At 37.8% G+C, this 23,301-nt stretch overlaps 1 protein-coding gene across 1 annotated transcript in view; it reads right to left on the reverse strand.

Annotated features, from left to right (window-relative positions):
* LOC124153700 (X-ray repair cross-complementing protein 5) overlaps nt 1–23,301 on the reverse strand; it is a 38,989-nt gene that overhangs the window by 9,915 nt on the left and 5,773 nt on the right. Inside the window, exons 5-12 of the mRNA XM_046527019.1 lie at nt 22,691–22,769; nt 20,202–20,342; nt 17,985–18,273; nt 14,219–14,358; nt 14,007–14,144; nt 8,639–8,778; nt 7,112–7,399; nt 51–226 (exon numbers count right to left, since the gene is read on the reverse strand). Coding sequence (XP_046382975.1) covers nt 51–226; nt 7,112–7,399; nt 8,639–8,778; nt 14,007–14,144; nt 14,219–14,358; nt 17,985–18,273; nt 20,202–20,342; nt 22,691–22,769 — 1,391 coding nt within the window. The remainder of the gene's footprint in view (nt 1–50; nt 227–7,111; nt 7,400–8,638; nt 8,779–14,006; nt 14,145–14,218; nt 14,359–17,984; nt 18,274–20,201; nt 20,343–22,690; nt 22,770–23,301) is intronic.

The raw sequence follows: 23,301 nt of genomic DNA on the forward strand, positions 1-23,301 counted from the left end.
TTTTGGTACAATACGAAGATAAGTACTAAATCATGCACTGCAAAACAGACCTTTACTGAAAGGAACAACTTCTGATGTGAGGGCAGCCTTAAAATCTTCAATAGGAGATATTACCCCAACAATATCCGCCTCTTCAACTTTCTCTTCCTTTATGGCTATTTCGTCTTTGATTTTTTTTGCAAGAATCACATCATCACTCACATTAGAACTGCTTTCACCTCCATCACTACAGGGAAAATGTTAACAGCAATAAAATAATTACTATCCTTTACGATTAAAGGATGGTTATTATATACAAGATATATTATAAAACAGCTGGACATTTAAATGTGAAAATTTCTAAATTTAAACCTTTAAGTGCCAATTGTACAATTACAGGGTTTGTCCGGAAAGTAATAGGACTGATTTTTTTCCACCGCGACTGTTCTTCGGAGCGTGTTTGCACCGACTGAATTTGGTAGAGGGTGTTCCTAGCTAATGAATGAGTGGCTGGTCAGTAATCTGCGAGCACCTGGAGTGTCAGGACAGACGTTTTTGCACGACGTGTTCCCGTGAGTGGTGCAAGTCGAAAATGCAGCGTTCGTTACAGCAGACGTACGCGATTGAATTCTGAGTGAAACTCGGTAAATATGCGACAAAGACGTTTGTTATGATCAAGTAGGCTTACCCAGATGTTGCTTTAGCAAGAAGTGGTGCGTTTCGGTGGCACTGGGCCTTTTTGGAGGGCCGGGAAGAGGTTGCTGATGAAGACGGTGCTGGAAGACCTGTGACTTCGGCAAACACCGACATTGTGACTCGTGTGCACAAAGTTTTGAACTCAGACCGTCGACTAAGCATTCGTTTAATTGTCCAGATGTTACATTTATCAAAATCTGTGGTTCATGACATTGTGACGGAGAATTTGAACATGCGCAAGATGTGTGCGCGAAGATGGTCCCAAAAGTGCTCACTAACTACTAGAAATTGCGGCTCACATCGCCTTTCATGTGAACAGCTAATTAACCAATGCCGGCATCCCAACGCTTCTGCAGCCGCCCTACAGCCCAGATGTGGCCCCCAGACTTTTTTTTTGTTTCCTTGTGTGAAATGGCCGATGAAAGGCAAGAATTTTGAAACGACATAGGGGATCCAATGAGCATGCACCTCGGCTCTCGAGGCTATTTCAGAGAATGTCTTCTGTGACGCCTTCAATGCTTGGAAATCGCGCTGGCAGCGATGCATCGATGCAGAAGGAGCCTATTTAGAAAAATTTTAAAGAATTATAACGATTGGCTCAATAATTTTTTTTAAATCGACTCAGTCCTTTTACTTTCCGGACAAACCCTGTATGTACAGAAACTGCCACTTTTTATTTTGATAGATATGTATAACTATGCATATAGTTTTAAGTATTCTATGTAACAGCTTTTATTAGTTCAAATTTTATTAGTTTACTCATGAAGAAATGTTTGCAAAGTCCTTCATCAAACTTTGCACAGGGAATGTTCCTGGGCCTGATTATCTTCTTTGTAGAACACAGGCCCTTTGATTGCAAGGTCATGTCCATGAAAGTTTTACAGGGGAGGGATTAGATGGGATCCACCAACAACTGCGATCTTCCATAAATTTAGGGAGGGTTTGAACCACTTGACCCCCTTCCCCTGCTAGGGGCAGTCTTGATTACTGGTATAATTACCTCCCTGTGCCCTAGCACTATCTACTAGTTTTCTAATTTAATGATGCCCATGTCACAATGCTTTGGTCTTCCCTTCCATGCATGTCAAGATGAAATATATTGAGGCCCAAATTATAGTACCCAACTGTCTCCTGTTTGAGCAAATCAAGAATATCTGAGAATAAGAGTACACAAATTGTATCCAGAGATGAATTTTCCTCAATATGACAAAGTTCTGGGGTCTGGCAATCTTTCTTTTTCCATAATAATGGAAAATTCCTTTCCCTTTTATGGACTCCACGGTTCTCCATGACCCATTCAGTGACTGAAAGTTAGAGCCAAACAGTTATACTCCAATTCAATGACAGTTTAAGAAAGATGGGTTTCCCACTGCCTCGAAATAACACTGAAGTAGCACATCCATGACTTTCAATTACCGTATAAGCGTGTGTAAGAGGCGCACCCCTATTTTGAGCATCGGAGCTATGAAGAAAAAAAATTTGCGGCATTTTTTTAATACTATCGCGCGGTGTTGCAGACGTACGCCTGGAATTTCGACAGTTATCGAACTTTCCTCTTTCAATATTAATTGAAAAAGGAAATTTTTATAAAAGCGGCATAAGAGGGAGTAGAAAGAGTTCCGATCCTCTCTTCGCATAGCCGTTGCTCTACGATGCTTGTCCTATTCACGAAGAATAGGGTGGTTTCCTATTATTTTTTTATTGCCTAAATCTAAAGATTATTACTCCTGGAGTACGTATTTCACGCTTTTAGATTTTTAAATGACAACATCTATTTTTCGCAATTAAATGAAAAGTGAAAATTTTCAAGCGCGCGAAAACGCGACGCTTAAGTATGAATGCCGGGAAATATCTCCGTACGTCGTATTTCTGGTTCCCCCTCCCGCCCGGTGAGGTGACCTTGAGGCGAGGCTTAGCGCTGATACGTCGCAGGATGCTAGCGGATAGCGGAGTACCTTGCTGAATGGTAGCGCTTGGCTTAAAAAAGGTTTATTAATACCTTATCAAACGAAGAAAACTTTCCGAACTTAGCCAGTTTTAATAGGTGATTATTAAGACATGTTTCCCTGAGCCCTGTGCCTCATGCATGCATTGGTAACCTCAGACGATGTATAACTCCTATCCTCTCGTGTAGAAACTAGGTCCCTGTGACGTCATGCGAAGTGGAATCGCATGGGCGCCAATCTGGCCTTTTTCAAATGAGGATAAAATTTGACCCTTGCCATTCGTCTAAACCGGTATTTCAAAAACCAAATAATTTGTGTATTATGAATACACTAATGGTGGGTAACGAATCGCAATCAATGCATTTCGTTTTCTTTGATGAAGGAAACTACCCTATTTTGTTTAAATGCTCTCGCAGGAGTATTGCAATAGAACTGCAGCCGTGGAAAATTTTAAGGCAAAACACGACAAGCACATAGCATGAACCTTCCCAAGAGCTTGGACAACAATCGGGGCAATCTCAGCGCCGTAGGATAATAACCACGTCGTAGATTTAACGGAGCCACACTCGGCCCTCCATCAGCCAATGCCTCTGCCGTTTTTTTTCCTTTCCGAGACCCCACAGGAAAATAGGAAAACATCAAGTTACAGGGGAACAATCGAAACGTGTTTCATCCCTACCCCGTCTCACCAACTGACCTTAATCGATCCCCCAGTTTATGGAGGCCAAATGCTAGGTGAGTCATCTACTGAGCCCGAAGATATCTCGATAGCTTTCAATAATTGTATGACACGCACGAGGTTCAAAAAAAGAAAGAGATCTAATAACGAGACGCATATCTGACAGAATTTAAGTTTTTTAAGCTCTAATTTGTTTGACACAAAGATTTATATTTACAATAAGGCTACTAATATTCAAAATAGTCGAAACAGGACAATTTCGGAAGAAACAAGCGTAGCATAAGCGCATTCAAACAAGACAAGACGGACTGGAAACTTTAGCCAACGCAAACTGCGTATATCACATTGCTTCGCCTTCGCCCCTTCGCTTTGAAGGCAACGACGTCACATGCAAGTTCAGACGTGTTCTTCCCGTGCTCCTTCGCTCATAGCCTCGTAGCTTGAAATACGGAGGGGAGGGAGCGCGCTCCTTACCCTCCGTATTTCGTTGCTTGCTTCGAAGACGGAGGGATCGCGCTCCTTCCCCTGGACCTCTCCTTCCGCGCTCTTCACTTGTAAGCATTTCTGATTTCTTCCATCCACAATTTAGTCCAACAATGAATACACTCGTTCGAATTTTTTAGAGCGCAGGTTTTGGCACCAATATAATTTTCAGTTGCAATAATCCTCATATTAGCGTCTGAAGATGATTTTTGGAAAATCAGGTCCTCAGCGTAATGGAAATTACTCGGCAAGACAGATATTGACTATTTAACAGGTATGTCATTCAAAAATACGCGTTTCTCTACGTTTGATAACCGATTACTATATGCAGTATAAATGCCGCGGGATGCCCACTCATGGCAGTAAATTAAGCGCGCCCTCCGGAGCGAAAAACCCCCGCGCGATCTTTTCCATGTTCACCTCTGGGGTACCGACGTGACGGCGCGATGCTTACAAGAAAAGCGAACAGTAGCATTTTAAAAATACGTCACTAAGGGAGAAACTCCCCTGCCTGCCGCTTGTTTTTGACCTAGGATTACAGATGACTGACTCACACTGAAAACCAAGGCTACTCAATTCGCCTTAGACTTGCGACCGGTCAAGGGGAGGGGGGAAGATAAGAAGTTTGTGTAAGAGGCGCACCCTCATTTTCGGCTGATTTCTGGGAAGAAAGGTGCGCCTCTTACACGCGCTTATACGGTACTTTCTAAGACATTGCTCATCGTGTAACAAAACATTAAAGTTTCAAACTACTTTGGATGGCCAAAATTTTTGGTGGATTCCCACAAATTCAAGATATTCGACAGAAAACTATGTCCCAAGGATTTTTCAGCAATATACAGTACTGTCAAAACTTGGTGACCCCTGAATGAGCAGAACTCCAGCTAGTGGAGGGGAAAGCGGCTCTGGTGGGGAAACTTCAGACAGCTTCGGACCCAGTCAAGCACAGACCTTAAATGCAGTCAAGCCCTAAGCAAAAAAGACAATTTTAATCTACACTCCCATGTGACAGTACTTTTAAAATAGACTCGTCCACGCCCAAAACCAACATGACCACAGGGGTCTCCAAGTTTTAACCCTATCCCTACTAATGATGGAAAATGCAGCAGGACGTTTCTTGACTCAGGAGATGAAAGTTACAAATTTTCGTCAGAGATTTTTCTATGCAAGCGATCGAATGCCAAAAATATACGTTTCCTTGCTCTCCCTCTTTAATGATGGCCACAGATTTACAAAGTCTTTGTTTCGGGACCCAACAAAGCCGCACTCTCGAAATCCACGAGCAGGTACTCAGACCCCTCGTCTTATATTGCCCCTCTTTGTGGTAAGGGACCGCCTTTCATTCAATAGGGTGGTTTCCTATTATTTTTTTATTGCTTTAATCGAAAGATTATTACTCCTGGAGTACGTATTTCACACTTTTAGATTTTTCAATGACAACATCTATTTTTCGCGATTAAATGAAAAGTGAGCATTTTCAAGCTCGCGAAAACACGACGCTTAAGTATGAATGACGGGAAATATCTCCGTACGTCGTATTTCTGGTTCCCCCTCCCGCCCGGTGAGGTGACCTTGAGGCGAGGCTTAGCGCTGATACGTCGCAGGATGCTAGCGGATAGCTTAGTACCTTACTGAATGGTAGCGCTTGGCTTAAAAAAGGTTTATTAATACCTTATCAAACGAAGAAAACTTTCCGAACTTAGCCAGTTTTAATAGGTGATTATTAAGACATGTTTCCCTGAGCTCTGTGCCTCATGCATGCATTGGTAACCTCAGACGATGTATAACTCCTATCCTCTCGTGTAGAAACTAGGTCCCTGTGACGTCATGCGGAGTGAAATCGCATGGGCGCCAATCTGGCCTTTTTCAAATGAGGATAAAATTTGACCCTTGCCATTCGTCTAAACCGGTATTTCAAAAACCAAATAATTTGTGTATTATGAATACACTAATGGTGGGTAACGAATCGCAATCAATGCCTTTCGTTTTCTTTGATGAAGGAAACTACCCTATTGTGCCAACGTGGCTGGAAAGGTTATAAACCCCGAAAGGAGGGAGCCAAACTACCCTTGGGGTCCGAGATAATGAGAGTTCCCCCTAGGAAGGGTTGAAAAAGGTTGATGCGAGATTATCAGCGAGACCCTTCTTAATGAATGTCCTGCAAAAATGCTACGTATGGAGGGGACGTCAGAGTCTCTTGGGGCTCAGTACAGCAGTCATGCTAATGCGAAAACTCCACCATCTTGAAAGGGTTAAACAGATCATAAATGCACACACGGAGAGACACCAAGTATGGAACTAAAAGATTGAATCTCCAAGAGACCTCTATTGTTGTCTTCATTAATGCACTAGAGAATTTTTCCACCTGAGATGAACACGCAGGGCGATGCATGGACGGACAGCGCAACTGATGCAAGGAGAGAGTTTCATGAGAATTATAAACTAATTTCAAAAGTACATACGAGAGGATGCCTCATGGCTAGAGATGCGTGAAAATCGCAAATGCAATAAATGCGATATAGATGCGATGTGCACAAATAAATGCGACATAGATGCGATGACTGGACTTTTATGATATTTTTACGCAAATTTGCCTTTTCGATGGCAAAATTCGTATATTTTGTGCCGAGCGCAGTTTAAATGCTCCGCCGACACCCACCGCTTAAAGCATGTGAGCGACTGGCCAGCTGCTAGTTGGCTGGGACGCTACGTGGCCGCGAACTACAAATGGGCATGGGCAAGCTACACTTCCGCCACTTTATATCTTATTCCTTAATTTATTATTGTTCTACAGCATAATTACCAAAAATATTCTGTATTTTGTCAAATAACTGTTTCACTACATTTTATCGTCATCTACCTCATTATGAAAATAAAAAATAGACGCTACAAAATGCGATAAACTGTTATTGAAAGTACGATAAAATAAAAATGAAAGAGCGATTTTCACGTATCTCTACTCATGGCATATTTGTTATCGACAGAGTATCACGAAAATCATACATGGGAATAAAGAATTAGAGAGGAATTTGCTATAAGAATTTTCATTTTCCATATCGTGGCTCCACAAAGCAAAGATGCACATTTCAAAAGTGTCATCTTAAGCCTACCTGAATAAAAATACCTATCCTGTATCCAGCAAGGGAAATTCAAACAAGCTGATTAGAAACAAAGACTGTGTCACTAATCCTGACGGAGTACGACTAGGCATTTAAGTCCCATTTGCGACCACACACCCAATAAAAAGTAAACGGTGATAAGCATGTGATGAAATATATACACTATACCTTCACACATAAACAATTAAAATAGTTTCTTTCCAACATACCTGGAATCAACTGCCCTCTTTCCTCTTCCCTTTTTGGGAGGATCACTTCTTGATCCCAAGTTTGGGAAAAGGTGAGAAATTTTGGTGAGAGTATCAGACACTGCTTCTTTAATGCTTTGGGGAGGTTCAGTTAGCATTTTGTAGAGCTTAGGATCAATTTCAGGTAAAGGTGCACTGGGATTTAATATTCTGCTAGCAATACATGCTCGAACATGTTGTAAATAAGGATCAAAAACTTTATGAGGCACCAAAAGTTCACTCCATTGCCTATACGAATCATCATCATCTCTGCAAAATTAAAACAATATTTTTACACATTACATATATACATTAAAATACTCAGCAGTGAGTTGCATACCACCAGGACAATTGCCAGCAACTTCTATGGGCTGACAGATGGTGATGTCTACACAATGCAATTTTCATTGCACCTCATTACAAATACTATATACATAGTACAATAGAATGTTTAATGTAAGACAGTACTTAAGATATGCCCTATCTCACTACACATGCCCTGGCTTCACTAGATCCTAATCAGACTTTTCTATTACCAAAAAACCTATACCCTGAAATCTATTTGAACAGGCTAAACTCATCATACAGGAGAAAATATGTTATGTTTTGAGAGGACACAAATTGCAATTGTGAAAGCTCAAAATTTAAAAGGGAAGATTGCTCTATGCTATTGAATACATGAAAGTCTTCTTTCAAATCTGAAAAACCATTGCACATCTAAACATTAGATTTCAATAACATACGTAAAAATTAAAAATGGTTAGTCCATTTGCATGAGAGACCATTAATAAATTTTCCCATTTGAGTTTCAATTTGTCCACCCTCGGCATTAAATTTAACAATTATCTCCAAGGAACATGAATAATTTTTAGGAAAAACATCACAAAGTCTTCAAAAATCTCATATACATACTTTATGTACTTTGCTCATATTTTTGTAACTCATTTCAATTTTCCATCCAATCAAAAAAACAAAATTCATGTATATGTGCTACATGGAATTGTTGCAAAGAAATACACCAATAACCATCCAATAGTGGTCAATGCTGGCTATTCATTCACACCCCATATTAGCAATAAGATGAGAATGGATATGGATAGTCAATATTGGCTCGCCAATGAACAGGATTAAGGATAAGTAATTATCATGTGTGAAAGCCAGACATCTCAAAATGTCTCCATTTCCAATTCTCTTTCCTTCTGCCTCACCGATGAATAAGTGACCAGCAAGTGGGTCACGAAACATTGGGCTGAAAACATTAGAATACATCATGCATCATAAACATCATCTAATAGAATACATATGGAAACTACTTTTTGAAGACAGCTCCAGGCATACAAAAAGTGTTACACAGATTTAAACGAATTAGACTGGGAGCTGCTAGAGACTCAGAGGCTATGAACTAAGCTTAGATTGCTTCAGCATTGAGGAAGAGATATCTTTCACAGCAACACAGAAAATATCTTATTAGAAACCCATAATAGTTTTTTGAAAAATTCTCTCACTTACCCTGGTATACTGAGATCCATTCCATCAATAAGTTCATCAATTGCTTGAAACTGCTGATGATTCAAGTGATTAACTCTTAATTCCGGAAGAATACACTTCCGCATATAGCTAGAAAATGGTAGCTCAATGAAGACCAAAAACTGAAAGGCAACTAACTTTCCTTAAAAATTGTTACATACACTTATCAATATATGTACAAAGCTCTACAATACAAATTGATTTAAATCTTTGTATCAATTTATTTCTTATCAAAACAACTAAAAATATTTAATTATAGTTACTAACATAAGTAAAAAAATTACATATATGAATTATATTTTTCAAGAAGTTATGACAACAATGCAAACCCAAAATTGAAGTGCACACTACTTTCAAAACATTATTACATAGTCATTGTTCTATGACATAACATTATTTATATAAACAAATACTCAAGTCACCTAAATCACTTAAAAGAACTTTCCAAACATGATATTCTGAAAAAAATTGCAGAAGCAGGGTCTTCACAACTTTTTCCTGTCCATGATAAAATCATAAATGGTAATTTCCACACCTTAATTCAAAACTCAACTACCACAAATGGTTTCAACATACTAAGCAATTTTCAAGATGATGCAACAAGCACTCTCTTGGTATTTATACCCAGAGCCAAGGTTTTACGGTTATGGATGGGGTATATGGAATTGTTGTGAGGAGAGTGGGAGGGGGAACAGTTTGGGTGAACAAATATTGAATGAAGGCTGATAACAAGAAACAGACAACAAGTGGGGAATTAGGGTGATCGTTATTTTTTTTTCTAATTTCTTTCAAGTCATCCCCTCATTTGATGCCAATTGGTGTAAAAACACGTCCTGTAAAATATTATTGCAATCGAGAGATGGGAAGACGTGCCACATTGCACTCTAAGTTGAGAAATTTAGGCATTTTTGGCTATTTTTCGGACATCAATGCGATAAGAAGGTGCAATATTTTTCAACTGATTTTCTCTGTACGTCCCCAAAAGTGAGCGCACCCCAAGTGGTGCCACCTCGCGTCAATGCTCGAAGCTCCCAAGTCCTTCGCTTCATTCGTCATCAGTCCTATTCTTTCGACGACATGAATTGTCATTCAATATTTACTTAACACAGTTTCAGTTTATTGACCTAATTTAATTAAACAATGCACAGTTATTGTAAAATTCAATTTGAATGCAGTTTTCTGGCCACAATAATAAGCCCAGCAGTATACCTACACTCAACTTCATATTTTTATTGATGCAGAGGAAGTATGGGACATCTTTGTCTTTTTGATGCGACATATAAACTTAGGGCCCAATACCAGGTTAATTTGTTTCATATTCCTGTACAATAACAATGTAAGCAAAGGAGAAACGTGAAAATGTACATAAGGACAAAGGCGGATTTAGGATTTTTTTCTGGGGGGTCACAAGGGTCTGACGGGCAAACGGTCTCTTCATATTTTAGATTAAAAACAGTATGCAACAATTACTCTATGCATCATTCTCTTTATTTTAATATGAAAGTTATGAATATGATATTAAATTTTTGAGGCTCCCTGGTTCACAAAATGAACATAATGATAATGTATTAAAAATTTTGTATTTTTTTAAAGCATCTGGGTGCCTCCTGCCCCACTCCTAAATCAGCACATGTACATATAAGGAGATGTTTCAATGAAACATTGTTTTCTATGGAACAATGCATAAGTTCAAGAGCCGCATTAGTTGCTCCAACATACCGACTTATATCTTGGCCAGGTGAGCAAAGCTCGCCCATATAAACCGGATAGTTTGCATGTATGTATACAGCATAAAATCCAGAGATTCTTTTGGATCTGAAGACGGCTACTAAGATGCAGCTTGGAGTGGAGTAGACTATTGGATAGGATTTTTAAGTGGAAACTAGAAATGCCGATCAAATATTCTTAATTGTTTATTATGGAAATCAAATTTTTGGTTCCAAGCTGCCATGTAATGGACAGGTGCTTTTGGAATGGAAGGTTCTTTTCTTTAACTTTCTAAAGGTAATTTAAAATTTGCAATCTAGTTCTAGTCATCCATTGAAAGAAGTATAAGTTTTTTTTGGAAAAAGCAAGGATACCAACATGAAATTTCTGCATACCATCGGAAAGTTGGAAAGTCTCTAACAGGAGTGGCAGTTATTGCAAAAGTCAGGATGAAGAACTCAGTTGCAGATAAAAAAATCAGTTAAAATTCGTCTCAGCCCTCAATGATCTGCTCAACATCCCCCATGTCGATCAATGCTTTAGAGATGATACCTACAGAATAAGACAGGCTGTTCCTTCTCAGTAAATGAGAAAGGGGCAGACATTTGGTAGAAAAGCTGCAAGAGGAAGTTTGAAATATTCTACTGTGCATCACACAAGATGGATGTTGAAAGCACTTTACTGCCTGAAAATGTTTTTTTTTTGGCAAAGAGTTTTCCTTGTTAGCTGAGGAAGAGACCTTAATCCGAGATATGTGTTTGTTTATTGTACATCAGTACATATGTCAAGGCATAGATAATAGCACCTAATGTGTTTGATGCTTCTAGGCGGTATTTAATTTTCTTCAAAACTTTGTGTAATTATATGAAAATCAACATTGCCATTAGTGAAGAGAAAATGAGCAAATTTCAGAACCATTTATGGCATTTATCCCTGTAGGCTTTTTCCATGACAAAGTACCAGTAGTGGCCAAAAGACAAATGGAAGAAGCTCTAGTATCAAACTTCACTGATAGCCATGACTAGATATCAAAAATATTTTCTTTGCTTCAAAATTGAATTATTCACCAATTCGGGTCTTGAAGACTCAAATCAAAATAAATGAAAGAATCTTTTCCAAAGACTTAAAATTCCTATAAGATTTCTCTCCATGATCCAGCAAAAAAGATAAGGCATATGAATAAGGATAGAAGATTGTAATGCAACTGAAAGTGGTAGATGTTTCAGTTAAGAGGTAGGTAAAATTGAAGGAGGAATTTCATGATAAGTTAACAAAAGACAAAAATAGGAAAAAATTTTTGCTAAAGATTGTGTGTACCTACAGGCGTAAATTCCCAGACTCTAATACAGCTACATTGTCAAAAGAATTTTGATATGTTACAGAGACTAAAGCATGCCAGCTCCATTAAATATTTAAATTTTAAAATAGTGTTTTACTATCAGGGGTGTTCGTTTAAGTATATGGGTGTGTTATAAGTGCCGACAAAAATGTTTCCGGTATTAAAAGAAAAACAGAGATACATTATTGAATTTGTTACCATTCCATCTAGAGTAAATTGGATACACAAGGAAGGAGGTCCCATAGATCCACCACTGGATGTCGCCAGTGTCTAACCATGGTATGTGTGAACGCACACTGGTTCTGGCATCATCTTTAGGCTGGTTAAGAATGATGCTAGTGTGAACTTTATTAGCGCATTAGTGCTCTCCTTATTCCTAGGGTACTGGTGAGAAATGTAGATAGTATTTTAAGAAAACGTAGCAACTAGGAAAAAAACAACGCAAAGCTATTTTATTACATATTCATACGCATTTTTTTTTTGGAAGAATTTAATATTTCAGGCAACACCCAAAAATTGCACTACAATAAAGCAAAGATTTTCATTTTTTCAACTTAATTTTTTTTCTACTTCTTCCTGTTTTTTCTCAGTTTCTTGACTCTTCAGTAGCACATCTCTGAACTTGCACTTGCTCAACAAGTACATCTCATCAACTTCCACAGATGCCTTGACTCTTGCATGAAAAATCCCATTCCAAACTTTACTCAGCTGAATGCGAGTCTTCATGCATGTTCTCAACTAACATGTATTTATTCATAGAGAACCCACACTAGACAAAGGGGCCCCGTGACAGGATGACGTTAATAGTTGCCCATGCACCCTCGAAATCATCTCCTTTGTTAAGTTGACTCAAGTAGAAAGAGTCTAGTCTATCCGCATCCCTATTAAGGCCGGTGAGCTATATTTTATCCACCAGGAATACAAATCTTATTAAAGGGGCACCAGAGTGGTCAGCCTGCAAAGCGGTCATTAGGTTTGCAGACATGAGAACCACAAGACAAGACTCCACATCTGTTTTACAGTGCTCAAGTTTTTTAAAAGAATTTTGTTAGGATCCCGACATGATGCTGCTTTGGTGAATTTGCACCTGATTGACCTTCTCACAACTATCTTTTCAACGGAGGCCAAACACTTCTTAACATTCCAACTTAAATTTATCCTCTCCGATGTTCATTGCTCTTGTACCACGAAGAGCAAGAATTGGCCCTGCATCAATAATGATTTGGGACAGTTACAAACCATTCATAACATTATCGCCATTAATATTGTACAGCTGGTAGCCTGTCTTTGCCTTGTTTAGGACGTCTAACTTCAAAAACCACCCCTACACCTTTCAGTGATGATCCTAAATGTCACCATGAGAGGACTGGCTTCAGCATCTGATACACATTGGGAAATGGTGCCAAAAAATATGCAATTTTCATAAAAACATGATGCTGTGCCAGCAAGATCTCAAAATGGGCTCCATTGGACAAAGTGTAGAATTCGGGCATTGGCATCAAATATTAAAAAATAGTGGTTATCCTAAATTAAGTATACCAGGACTAGCCATGGTGATAACTTTACGGGAGTCACCAGCATTCCACAAATTGTGCGAAAAATCCACAGGAGAAAAATCATGCACCTTGACGAGATTCGAACCCGGATCCCTTGATTTCCGGATGAGTGCATAATGCCAAATAAGCTACTGTGGCATCATCCTCCACAAATTAGTCCATAGTCCTCAAATTTCCACAGAGGAGAATGACGCCTTGGTAGCTTCACTGGCCAAGGCACTCAGCCGGAAATCGAGGGATCCGGGTTTCAATCCCAGCCAAGGCGAATGATTTTTTCCCTGTGGATTTTTCTCACAAGTAATTGTCCAGCTGAAAACCATGCATTTGCCTAATTCACTGGGGCAGAACACCATACCAAAGGGATTTATTAACCATGTTAGAATAGAAAGTTTGAAAATTAATGCACTTCAAACTTTGAACAATACGTAGATATGTATTACTGATACCCTAGATATCCTTGGTAGATCCCCACAGTCCTCAAAATTCAGTATCCCCAATACTAGCTGGGACATGGGTTATATCTAATTGCAAAAGGGATCATAAAATGATAGGCAAGACTTTTTAACAACATATGTAATACTCAATGTGAACGTAAAAAAATATTTCGTAATATAAAACTAGACATTACATTTTAAAATGAAAATTTTCTTTTAAAAATCAGTGTAAATTGTAAATGAAGCTATTTTTTAGGACTATTGTTTAGGCAAGGTTATTAGGTCAAAATAGTTCACTAATGAGCCTAACTCACCTCTTTGGTTGGCTTAATAACAGGAAACAAAGCCCCCATACGGGGTCTATTATTAGCGTTATAAACTCTCCTTACAATGGCTACACATCCAATGTTGTCAAGAGCCTGGACCAGTGCAGAGAAAGCAACACCAGCGTCCTAAAGAAAACAATATGTTACTTACTACAAGAAACATGTTCCCTCATTATTAAGATAACATTAAAGCATATTACCTCATCACCATCTCGAGCAACAAAAGAATTGCAGCTAGAGCCTATCCAAAAATGATGAGGGACAAGATTCTTCTTGACAATTTTAACCACACTGAGGCATTTTTCACCACTTTCATACTTCATCTGCTTATTATCCTCCTCTAAAAGAAATGAAATTTATCATTATTCACATTCTAAATTATTTTATGCTATACATCCAAAATTATTTGTCCTATCCTTTTTTGAGCCTCCTTCTAATATAGCTTGAAAACCTTGCTTGAAATAAAAACCTTGAAATAATTATTTACTCCAATTATTGCCAATACAGACTGAAGTGGAACCTAGGCTCAGCAAAATTTTGAATTGAAAATATATATTTAAAATTCCAATGTATAAAACTGTAACAGGTGAAAAAATAAATTAAATATCTGAAGACTACTTATTGAGAGTGAAACGGTAGTGCTGGAACGCTAATTATTATTATATTTTTATTGTGGCATCCCACCCCTGGCTTGCCCGGATACCAAAATAGAACCGGGGCGAGATGTCTCACAAAAACAAAAGAAAATATATAAATCCGCGTGGATCCCTCCCGCATGGGACCTATGGGACAAACCTATGTCACTCTCTTCGTACAATTCACAGAAATTAAAAATATTCCCCTTCTTTGGAAATAATTGCAGGTGGGGGGTTCCCGATTCGACCTGATGGGTAACGTTCGGACGCTTGTGCACTCTTCCACAACGCATTCAAGGAAAGAAAAATGAACGGGGCGAAAGGAATGGCGAGGGATATTTTTCCTTAAGATGACCCGTGAAGGAGTTAAAACAAAACACTTACTCAACACTTTCAGCGATACAAAATATAATTCAAACAATAAAACTGCATGTGACAAAACAAAAAGAAACCCTCTTATAAACTAGTGATGTATGAGTTGGTAAAAACAATTTACGACACATCAATGATAAATAAAAAAAACACAACAATATAACTTGATTTTCAAGATGAAATTGAAATAGCAAATGATTACAACAAAATATAGTTGGGTTGTGAACACGTAAATAATGATACACTTTTTAATTATTTCTTGATGGGGGAGGTAAATGAAAGTCCATCCCAACGAATGTTAATTTTACTTTGTTGATTAATTTCACTTTCACTGAGTAACGGGTGCGTTTCGTGACTGTCTGTCTTGACACTTGGCAGAAGACAAGAGGGTCTTTGGGGGGGGGGGGGGGATTGTTGCGATCTTACTTAACCGTTGTCTGTGGTTAGACCAGGTTGGATCCAACAAACTCTCGTTCCATTTACTGCACACTCCTTTCTCCCTAGTTGGATGAAGCTGCATTCGGAACGGAGGGAATGCGTCCTCTTTAGCTGGTCCATGCTCCTTCGGACAGGTGGGGGGGGTCTCTTATTTTAGACCGCGTTCTTCTGGAACTAATCAGTTGCGTGATTTGGTAGGCCCCTCGTCTTCTCTCTGCCGTGTCGCACCCAAATTCGGGCATGGGCTCCACCCGACACTCACTTCAAAATTATTCTCTTTTCTTCCACGCGCACAACCTTTTTATAATCCCCATCTTGGGGTGGGGTAACACACAAGAAAGGGAGGAGGAACACGTTATTCTTGGGAAAAACCCGAGTCCCCCTCCTCCCAAACACACTCACACACAACACTCATAATCTTACAAAATCAATATTCATCCCCACTTACACATTCACGCCTTCCTCCATGGGCCATGGTCTGGGGAGGGGGGGGGTTGGGAAAGTTTAGCGGAACGGAGCGGGCAAAGGGAAATGAATGCGCCGAATTCAATGCACTTCGTAAAATGGTATCTGAACCATTACATTATATAAAAGAATAATAATAATTGCGTATTAATTAGATGGGTTGGTTCCGGTACCTGGTGCTTGGTACTGCTGGTTCTTAGCCTGTGGAACCGATCGAGAACTGATTGCATGAAGTCAGTACTTTGGAAACGGCTTGTAATGGTGGCAAGGATTTGAATTTGGCACCCAAAGACGAAATGGTCTACAGCGTATTCAAGGCCAAAAAGTGAAGAAAAAAAGATTAAAAAACGCATATATCACTTTCCAATCGAAAGCGCCCATGTATTTTTCTTGTGAGAGTTGCTCGCTAACACGTGCATTTAAGGGTTCGTCAGTTTGTTGCTATCGCCAACTTTGTAACATTTCCGTAGCCGTGGCCGCTTTCTAACGAGCTGACTTTTTGCCTGCTGCCGTCCACGACACAGCACCACTCTTTCAACTTACCATCAGTTTCCATAAGGGATGAGTCGATTCCACCTATTTTCGATTCTGATTCCGATTCCTTCAAATCGATTCCCGCTTGTTGATCACAATTCCATCGATTCTTAATCCTTCTAACAGGTGGGATATTGATTTATCTGTAGCGTTACCATCATTAAAATTTAAGAATTGAATGGAATAAAATAACAATAGCCACATTGTAGTGGTTAGTGTAGTGATAATTTTAAAATCAAAACCTGGAGAAAAGACCAGTGGCTGCCTGATGTAATGTGACATATTGGGCGATTATGCGTTCTTTAACAACATGTTATTTTAACTTTTTTGCTTGGAAAATAAAATTATGGAGACGATCTCAAGTTTTTTTAATAGAGTTTTCCTGCTAATTTACATCTTTAGTGACATTATTTTCAATCATTTCTTGAGGTTGCTAATTTAAATTTGCTATTGATTCAGATAATAACAGTTCATCTTTGGAACTGAGTATCAAAAGGAGAACCAATGAGGGAAAACCGGACCGGTACCAAGAACCGAAAAATTTAAGAACCGACTCGTCCTTAGCATTAATCAGTCATTATCTATTATGATTTTCATAATCATTTCCAATATTTGTCATACACCTTCAATGAATTTGAACGCCTTCCGCTACTTTCCGTGGTGGGTGATGGAGCAGGCATTATCCTTCCTTGGCCAAGGGACATACGGGAGAGGTTTGGAATCTTATCATATCAATTTGAAGTACCTATTCTTTGTGAATATTAATTTTTGGATCTGATAAGATTCCAAACTTATATTTCTAGCATTTTAATAGACAAGAATATTACTACGGCCAGCTTCTTTACCAACCTGAGGGCTCTGGATATTGGAACCCTACAGAGCTACCCATGAAACTGTAGAAGACAAAATCTTTTGAGATGTTTTTCTCATTTAAAGGGCTTACCAAGATCAATGCACGAGAGGTCCCTACCATTTTTTCACCCTGAAAATGCATACTTCCAGAAAAAGCTAGAGGGCATCATTTTCTCAGGACTGGTGAATTTTTAGATGAACCATGAAGTACGTAACAACTACTCCCAAATAAATTTTAAAGCATTGATACTTCCTTCAAATTTATCAACAGAGCAAAAATATAAATGCGTACAACAGTCTAATATGTATCATATTCAGCATGGGAGCTTGATTTTGCCTTCAAATCAGATGGTTGGAAAGCTAAGACATAAATTTGAAATAAATTAAAAGTGGAAAAATCATTGGTCTACACTGAAACACTCTCAAGAGGGAAATATTCAATGCATCCAACAGAAGGACAGTTTGGTAGCAACAATTAAATCACTCTCTGTGAATTATACATATAGGAGGCTAGGTTTCAGTCAAGGCAATGAAAATCATCAGAACATTCCTAATTCAGGGCTTAATGGCTAGCACATCATTCAGGGGCCAAATTAGGTAAAGGCAATTGAAAGCCAGATTGCACACACTTACAAAAATAACAAAGAGATGAAGAAAAATAGATATTTACCACTAAAAGGCACAATGTCTGAGCCAAAATGATAACCTTCTATCAATTCACTCCTTTCCACTTCTTTTCCATCAGATCGAACATTAATCAGTGTCCTTCTTACACCAATGTCACTTTCAGGAAGGTTTTCCACTGTCAGTTGTGACTCAGCAATTTCTGAGACAGCAGGTTGAAAATTTGCTGCTTCTGAGGTTTGACTGGTTGAAGCAGCAACATTGCTGGGAAATATCATGGACTGAGCAGCAGATGATAGGCTATTTTTCCATTTAAGAGCTTGACTCTCATTCATCTATGGATGAAAGATTGTGCTAAATAAGTTACTGTTTAATATAGAGTATACTCACTAAAAGGTTATGCATGTATTTTCTTTGGAATTCCAAAAAATTCCATGAAAGTAATCAATAATTATCAACGATTATAAAAGAGGCAAAATTCAGCAATTGAATATGTACGTAGTCTTAAGTAGAATATGTATGCTGGCCAGCATAAGCCATGAAAGATCATCTTGAGAACAACTTTGACCCAACTAACCGGAAAACCATGAAGAGAACTGCAATCCAACACTGGGAGAGCCTCAAGCAAAAAATACTTTCCAGCTGTGCTGATAGTCAACCAAAAGTTAGGAAGGAAAATATGCCAAGTCTAAGTTATGAATAGTCTGAGCAAGGCCTCAGTATCGCCAACGTGTCCAAGCTGCGCCGCCGACTCCAAGCCTATTCCCCAGCCTGACTGTCACAGCATTATATTCAAATCCAGCCAGTGATGGTCACTAAATCATCTCCTTACTTGAAAAATAACTTTACTTCCCACTTCTAATTTCCTGAGACAAAATTTTAGGTTGTCAATCACTAATTCATGCTGTATTAAATTATTATTTTTATATTGTATTGGTACACTATGAATCCTCCATAAAGACACAACCACTCTATCAGCCGGTCCAAAAAGCTATAATGGAGAAGAAAAGCTGGCCATTTGCAAAAATTGTTCAAGTTGCACATATAGTAAGAGCCACAAAATATAATACACGTGTTTCAAATTCAAAGCACCAATTTGCCTCGAATGCTCATACAGGCTGTTTTCGCTGCCGTGAAAAACTTTAAGTTGAATGCTTTTTTTATTTTTTCATTTCATTTCAATTTTTTCTAGGTTCATTGTTCATATTGTTGAACGGTTTAAAAAGTTACAACGAAATTTCTATACTAAATGATAATTTATTCCAATCTCATTTTTCAAAGATGTGCATATGTAAGCTTAAAATAAAGAGTTTTACACTCATCAGAGATTAAATAACAAATAAAATCTATTTTCATGTTCCTTTGTTTTTAATACATAATAGGGTACATAGTTTCCTTCATCAAAGAAAACGAAAGTCATTGATGCGATTCGTTACCCACCATTACTGTATTCATAATATACAAATTATTTCGTTTTAGAAATACTGGTTTAGACGAATTGCAATGGTCCATTTTTATCCTCATTTGAAAAGGGCCAGATTGGCGCCCATGCGATGCCACTCCACGTGACGTCACAGGGACCTAGTTTCTATACGAGAAGATAGGAGTTATACATCGTCTGAGGTTACCAATGCATGCATGAGGCGCAGAGCTCAGGGAAACATGTCTTAATAATCACTTATTAAAACTGGCTAAGGTCGGAAAGTTTTCTTCATTAGATAAGGTATTAATAATCCTTATTCAAGCCAAGCGCTACCAGCCAGCAGGGTACTCAGCTACCCGCTAGCAGCCTGCGTCGTATCAGCGCTCAACTCGCCTCAAGGTCACCTCACAGGGCGGCAGCGGGAACCAGAAATACGTCACACGGAGAGATTCCCCGGCATTCATACTTACGCGTCGCGTTTTCGCGCGCTAGAAAATGTTCACTTTTCATTTAATCGCGAAAAATAGATATCGTCATTTAAAAATCCAAAAGCGTGAAATACGTACTCCAGGAGTAATAATCTTTCGATTTAGGCAATAAAAAAATAATAGGAAACCACCCTATTTAATATGCTCCAAAACCGACTATTAACGCTAACCAATTCTTTCTGTGCACATTTTATAAAATTGAATAATTTTACTCTTGAGGTCTGACAGACTCATGATAGGTGGTTGTGTGACAAAAATATATGGCAAGTGGATAAGGGTTAAAACGGCAATTATCTGAAAATAACAGGGAAGCTATTCAAACAAAATAAAATATGGGTACAATATTTCATACCTTCTTGAATCCGGAGACAGGAATTAATATTTTAGATCCAATATCAAGACAAACATTCCATGGCCGAGGTTTCACTCTCTTCTTTTGAAAGGATAGAAGTTGCATAGCTGCTTCTTCAATACTAATATTGGTTCCCCTCACCTTGAAATAAAGAGAAATACATGTGGTATGAAGCTTCTTTACATATGAAAATGGCAAAAGTGACAATTGAGTCCATTTTTACTACATATAATTTCATATGAAAATTATTTGAGCTGAAATTAACGTCAACTTTGTTGAAATTCTTTGACCAATGTTTTGGAATCACATGATTGAAATCAATGAGAAGAAGGATCCATAGAAAAGTGACTTAGACAAAATTAGACCCAGATGAAAAGACCTTTCTATTGCATTATTGCAGAGGGAAATTTCTAGTAGGGATGCTTTGGTTTGGTTCTTCATCTTAGTACCAGGTTTGGAACCTAAGCCAAAAAGAGTTGGTACTGAGACAATTTCTCTAAAACCGAATCTAAAAACTTTTCACTTTTGAAAATGAAGATTTTGGAAAAGAAGTCAAGCAAAATATTTAATAATAAACAACACCACTTATGCACAGGTCTTTGAAAAAGCATACAAAATTATGACTTCTACGTCAAAAGTGCATTAAGATCTCTTCGTGACCTAGATCGCAGGGTAGTTCTTCAATAAACATGTGTGGAATGACAAAACTATTACAAATTATTTTTTCACATTAAAAGTGAAATAGAAACACTTAGGGGTTATAGATATATGAAATTTTCCTATTTTTTCTCGTGCATAGAATTATAAGCCTGAATTCTCCAATTTTTAAGAACTATAAATTAACTTTGACAATAATTTATACTAAATAGTTCAGCAACTTAAGTGATGCTATGGATCCAATCACTTACAACATAATGTGTTATTTCTGGTAGTTTACATGATGACCTAACAATAATTATTAACAGCTTGTGATAACTAAGCAATTAAGCTAATGAAAATGAAGCAATTGATTAAAAAATAAAACCAAGAACTTAGATCAAGAGAATATGCAAGGAACCGTACCAGAGTGCTGAGTGCAAGGCAGGGAGGAAGAAAAAGTACGTTCACAGCAGTGAAAGGGTTAAGGTGGCTCTCCAATTAAAGTTTTTTATCTATTCCACCAGCTTTACAAACAATGAACAAAAATAATTGATGAATATCTATAAGCCTCTTGCCTGCACATAATAGACCTCTTACACATTATCACTGATAGGTATTGCATGCCACCAAGGCACCCCAGAAAATCATTACCACTTCCCCCAAAACAATCACTCTAATCCACCCCTGTACACATATGAACTTATACCCAGAGATGGGCAGTATCGAAAATACATACTTGTATTTGAAATACGTATTTTCGATACTTTTGTAGTGTGTAATTTGTATCGGAAATACATTTTCTGAGAGTATTTTGTAACGAAAATACATCTAAAGAGTAGTTTGTATTTTTAAAATACATTCAAAATCAAAATAAATGTAATGTTTTTGTGCATAAGTAGAAAGAGTGTGCGATGAGATGGCAGGGATCCCAAATGAGTCGGTATTAGCCAGCCATCCATGGGACAATAAATTGCCCCTTAATTTACTTCTGTAGCACCCGCAGGCGATTGTATACATGCAAAACGTAGTCGCGTGTGGAGTAGTTTGCGAAATGTAGTTGTGCATTGCAGGGGTGCAGCTAGGAATTAAGGCTGTGGGGGGGTTTAGGTGCAACTAATACCAGGGTGTGTGGGGGTATGGAATACCCACCAAGATAAGCAGTAGGTGCGAGATTAATAAATTACGGAATTTTAAGATTAATGGTTCAAAATGGTGAGTTTTACTTCTTTCTGAGGGATATTTTATTAATCCTTACACTATTCTGTTAGTAATATCAATCCAATTAAGTAAAATGGATTAAACTTAAAAAATTCTCAGAGCTCTGGGGGGGTTTAACCCCCAAACCCCCTTGCTGCTGCGCCACTGGTGTATTGAGTAATTTGTGGAGGGGACTTGTTAAGTCTGACGCTGTTCCAAAAAGGTCCAGGAGACATTTTTCTCCATTTTATTTAAGACATTTTGCCATGAATAATGGTCTAATTGCCAGTTTCCTATAAATACGTTGTAAGAATGTTTGATCCTCTCATTCTAAAAATAGTTCATATTTGAATTGAGTTTAATTTTTTATTAGGTAAGAACTTCGGTGAAGGCATGTATTTTGTATTTTAATAGAGTATTTTGAAATTACATTTGTATTTAGTATTGAAAATACAATTTTTAGAAGTAATTTGTATTTGAAATACAGATTTTAAAAGTAATTTGTATTTTGTATCTTAAATACATTTGACAAGAATTTTGCCCATCTCTGCTTATACCCATATTATATCTCTATTTGACATAAGTAAACATAAATATGCATTAATTCCACAAAACAAGAATAAATGTACAGGTTAATTTGCACCAAAACTTACCTTTTTCACAAGATTCTTCGCCTCCTTAATTTTGGCACGGAATGGATCAAATTCAGGTTCTTTAGAAGTTTTAGGGTGGCTATAAGGAGGATATTTTTGCATTATTAATCCATGACAGCAATACATATAAAATAAAAATATACAAACAAATAAGTTAAATAAGATGCAAAAGTAGATTCAGGGAAGAAAATTCCTCTCCTTTCCCAATTCAAGAAGAAAAAAATTCTCATTCAATTTTATCAAATATAACTCCAAAATTTAATTCTCTAGCATGTAAAGATTATGCTAAATAGTCGATACATCTATTAACAAATAATATTCATTATAAATCCCAAAGATGTAAATAGCATGAAATGTCTCTCAATGGTAGTCCAAGTGGATTATCCTTGCAGCAGAAGAAAGACTGAGAGGCACACTTTTATTAAATATGTATTGATTTTTAAATGGAAAACCTCATTCCGTTACATGATATTATAGAGGACAACCAATTCTAACACTAACATATGCAAAGGCCACATTGCTATTGATAAGCAATCATCTTATCAAGGAGCTCTGAAGGTTTTTCTTTTAAGAGAAAGAATTTTCCTCTTATTAGAGGAAATTTTACTCTT

This window comes from Ischnura elegans, chromosome 2, assembly GCF_921293095.1.
Source record: "Ischnura elegans chromosome 2, ioIscEleg1.1, whole genome shotgun sequence".
NCBI lineage: Eukaryota > Metazoa > Arthropoda > Insecta > Odonata > Coenagrionidae > Ischnura > Ischnura elegans.